Raw genomic sequence first — 2,500 nt, forward strand, 5'->3', positions numbered from 1 at the left:
CATTATACACTACTACTAGTACTTCATAAACTACTACTAGTACTTCATAAACTACTAGTACTTCATTCACTACTACTACTAGTACTTCATTCACTACTACTAGTACTTCATTCACTACTACTACTAGTACTTCATTCACTACTACTAGTACATTATACACTACTACTAGTACATTATACACTACTACTAGTACTTCATTCACTACTACTAGTACTTCATTCACTACTACTACTAGTACTTCATTCACTACTACTAGTACATTATACACTACTACTAGTACATTATACACTACTACTAGTACTTCATTCACTACTACTAGTACTTCATTCACTACTACTAGTACATTATACACTACTACTAGTACATTATACACTACTACTAGTACTTCATACACTACTACTAGTACTTCATACACTACTACTAGTACTTCATAAACTACTACTAGTACTTCATTCACTACTACTAGTACTTCATACACTACTACTAGTACTTCATTCACTACTACTACTAGTACTTCATTCACTACTACTAGTACTTCATACACTACTACTAGTACTTCATTCACTACTACTAGTACTTCATACACTACTACTAGTACTTCATACACTACTACTACATACACTACTACTACTAGTACTTCATTCACTACTACTAGTACATTATACACTACTACTAGTACATTATACACTACTACTAGTACTTCATTCACTACTACTAGTACTTCATTCACTACTACTAGTACTTCATTCACTACTACTACTAGTACTTCATTCACTACTACTAGTACTTCATTCACTACTACTAGTACTTCATTCACTACTACTAGTACTTCATACACTACTACTACTACTTCATTCACTACTACTAGTACTTCATTCACTACTACTACTAGTACTTCATACACTACTACTACTAGTACTTTATAGATTACTACTAGTACTTCATACACTACTACTAGTACTTCATTCACTACTACTACTAGTACTTCATTCACTACTACTAGTACTTCATTCACTACTACAAGTACTTCATAAACTACTACTAGTACTTCATTCACTACTACTAGTACTTCATTCACTACTACTGCTAGTACTTCATTCACTACTACTAGTACTTCATTCACTACTACTAGTACTTTATACACTACTCCTAGTACTTTATACACTACTCCTAGTACTTTATACACTACTCCTAGTACTTCGCACACTACTACTCGTACTCCTAGTACTTCACACACTACTAGTACTTCACACACTACTCCTAGTACTTCACACACTACTAGTACTTCACACACTACTAGTACTTCACACACTACTCCTAGTACTTCACACACTACTAGTAGTACTCTTAGTACTTCACATACTACTCCTAGTACTTCACACACTACTAGTAGTACTCTTAGTACTTCACATACTACTCCTAGTACTTCACACACTACTAGTAGTACTCTTAGTACTTCAAATACTACTCCTAGTACTTCACACACTACTACTAGTACTCCTAGTACTTCACACACTACTCCTAGTACTGCATCACTACTCCTAGTACTTCACACACTACTCCTAGTACTTCACACACTACTCCTAGTACTTCACACACTCGTAGTACTTCACACACTACTCCTAGTACTTCACACACTACTCCTAGTACTGCATCACTACTCCTAGTACTTCACACACTACTCCTAGTACTTCACACACTACTCCTAGTACTTCACACACTCCTAGTACTTCACACACTACTCCTAGTACTTCACACACTCCTAGTACTTCACACACTACTCCTAGTACTTCACACACTACTCCTAGTACTTCACACACTCGTAGTACTTCACACACTACTCCTAGTACTTCACACACTCGTAGTACTTCACACACCTCTACTCGTACTCCTAGTACTGCATCACTACTCCTAGTACTTCACACACTACTCCTAGTACTTCACACACTCGTAGTACTTCACACACTACTCCTAGTACTTCACACACTCGTAGTACTTCACACACTACTCCTAGTACTTCACACACTACTCCTAGTACTTCACACACTCGTAGTACTTCACACACTACTCCTAGTACTTCACACACTACTCCTAGTACTTCACACACTCGTAGTACTTCACACACTCGTAGTACTTCACACACTCCTAGTACTTCACACACTACTCCTAGTACTTCACACACTACTCCTAGTACTTCACACACTACTCCTAGTACTTCACACACTACTCCTAGTACTTCACACACCTCTACTCGTACTCCTAGTACTGCATCACTACTCCTAGTACTGCATCACTACTCGTAGTACTTCACACACTACTCCTAGTACTTCACACACTACTCCTAGTACTGCATCACTACTACTGACGGTAAGTATTGATCGTGGTATTGATTACCTCGGGGTACGCCCACTCTGGGGAGAAGTCGGTGATGGAGGCGAGGCGGGTGGAGGCAGCGGAGGGCAGCGGGTGGGGAAAGGGGAGGAAGGAGGAGGAGGGTGAG

General features: G+C 38.7%; 1 protein-coding gene across 10 annotated transcripts in view; it reads right to left on the minus strand.

The window, feature by feature from the left end:
• LOC117747639 (calmodulin-binding transcription activator 2-like) overlaps window positions 1-2,500 on the minus strand; it is a 33,472-nt gene that overhangs the window by 30,162 nt on the left and 810 nt on the right. For all 10 annotated transcript variants that reach the window (XR_004611442.1, XR_004611436.1, XR_004611440.1 and 7 more), the window contains exon 2: window positions 2,395-2,500. This exon is cut by the window's right edge and continues 515 nt beyond it. Coding sequence is in view for 3 of the 10 variants with exons in the window: in XM_034557036.1 (XP_034412927.1) it covers window positions 2,395-2,500 (106 nt within the window). In the remaining 7 variants the exon portion in view is untranslated. The remainder of the gene's footprint in view (window positions 1-2,394) is intronic.

This window comes from Cyclopterus lumpus, chromosome 18 (genome assembly GCF_009769545.1).
Source record: "Cyclopterus lumpus isolate fCycLum1 chromosome 18, fCycLum1.pri, whole genome shotgun sequence".
Taxonomy (NCBI): Eukaryota; Metazoa; Chordata; class Actinopteri; order Perciformes; family Cyclopteridae; genus Cyclopterus; species Cyclopterus lumpus.